Below are 1,054 nucleotides of genomic sequence, written 5' to 3' on the forward strand. Positions count from 1 at the left end.
ATCCTGCTCCATTCCTCCCGGCAACTGCCCTGAGGACCACCGTGCCTGCCTCAGCCAGTGGGGGCATCCAGAACTACGGGGGCCCCTGTTACCTGGGCCGTCGGCCTCCAGCACCACGACCATTTGCCCAGGTGGCCCCAATCATGTTCCCAATGAATGCCCAACAATGGCCAGGTAGAGTGTATGGGGAGGGCGCACTGCCCACCCTCCAGGCTGCAGTGCCACCAGATGACTCCAACAAACCTCAGAGCATCTACGAAAACTTCCGGCGCTGGCAGCGCTTCAAGACCCTGGTCCGCAGGCACCTTCCTCAGACTCCAGATGTGGAAGCACTCTCCTGCTTCCTCGTGTGAGTGTTCTCCCCAGGGTTGCGGAACTCTTCCTGGAGTTCTGAGGGGAAAAAAGTGAGGGTGGAAAAGAAAACTGAGATGCAGGGTACCTAGAAGGAAGGTCCTGAGGGTGGGGGAACAGGCTGAGAGACCTACATTGCCAACAATATTCATCTCACATCAGGCGGACGTAATATGCCATGACTCAGTTGCCCCTCGTGACCCTATGAGTGCAGGTAATCTTTGTTTGCAAAGATCGTCACCTTCATACAGAGGACTCAAGACCAGAGCAGATTCCTTGCATAACGTTAGCCAGGATTTGGAGATGGCTGTCTGACTCCATATGATCGTCCCTCCCCCAGGAATTTCACCTTCCAGCATAGACCTGATTGTTCCCAGCACAGAGGACATCACTAGCACTAGTGGGGTTAGGAGTGCTGGCCCCAAAATGGAACTCTACAGATAACCACACACATTGTCCCAAACTCCTGATCAGGACCCTATGATCATGCAGCACTCATGGGGAAGCTCACGCTCTTTGGATCCAGAATGGGGATGTTCATCTAGCCCACTTTGTAAGCTTGCTCCCTGGCCATTCTGGGCACTGTCTCAGTCAGCTGGGGCTGCCATCCAGGGTAGCATAGAGCAGGGGGATGAAAGCACAGGCATGTATTTCTCAGAGTCTGCAGCCAGGAGGCCCAGATAAAGGGTGCCTGACCCCAAGT

At 54.7% G+C, this 1,054-nt stretch overlaps 1 protein-coding gene across 1 annotated transcript in view; it reads right to left on the minus strand.

Moving 5' to 3' along the window:
• Positions 1-439: 439 nt before the first annotated feature.
• Positions 440-1,054, minus strand: part of LOC124975724 (NUT family member 2F-like) — a 4,238-nt gene continuing 3,623 nt past the window's right edge. The window contains exon 4 of the mRNA XM_047538306.1: positions 440-453. Within this exon, the coding sequence (XP_047394262.1) occupies positions 440-453 (14 nt within the window). The remainder of the gene's footprint in view (positions 454-1,054) is intronic.

Source organism: Sciurus carolinensis, unplaced genomic scaffold (genome assembly GCF_902686445.1).
Source record: "Sciurus carolinensis unplaced genomic scaffold, mSciCar1.2, whole genome shotgun sequence".
Taxonomy (NCBI): Eukaryota; Metazoa; Chordata; class Mammalia; order Rodentia; family Sciuridae; genus Sciurus; species Sciurus carolinensis.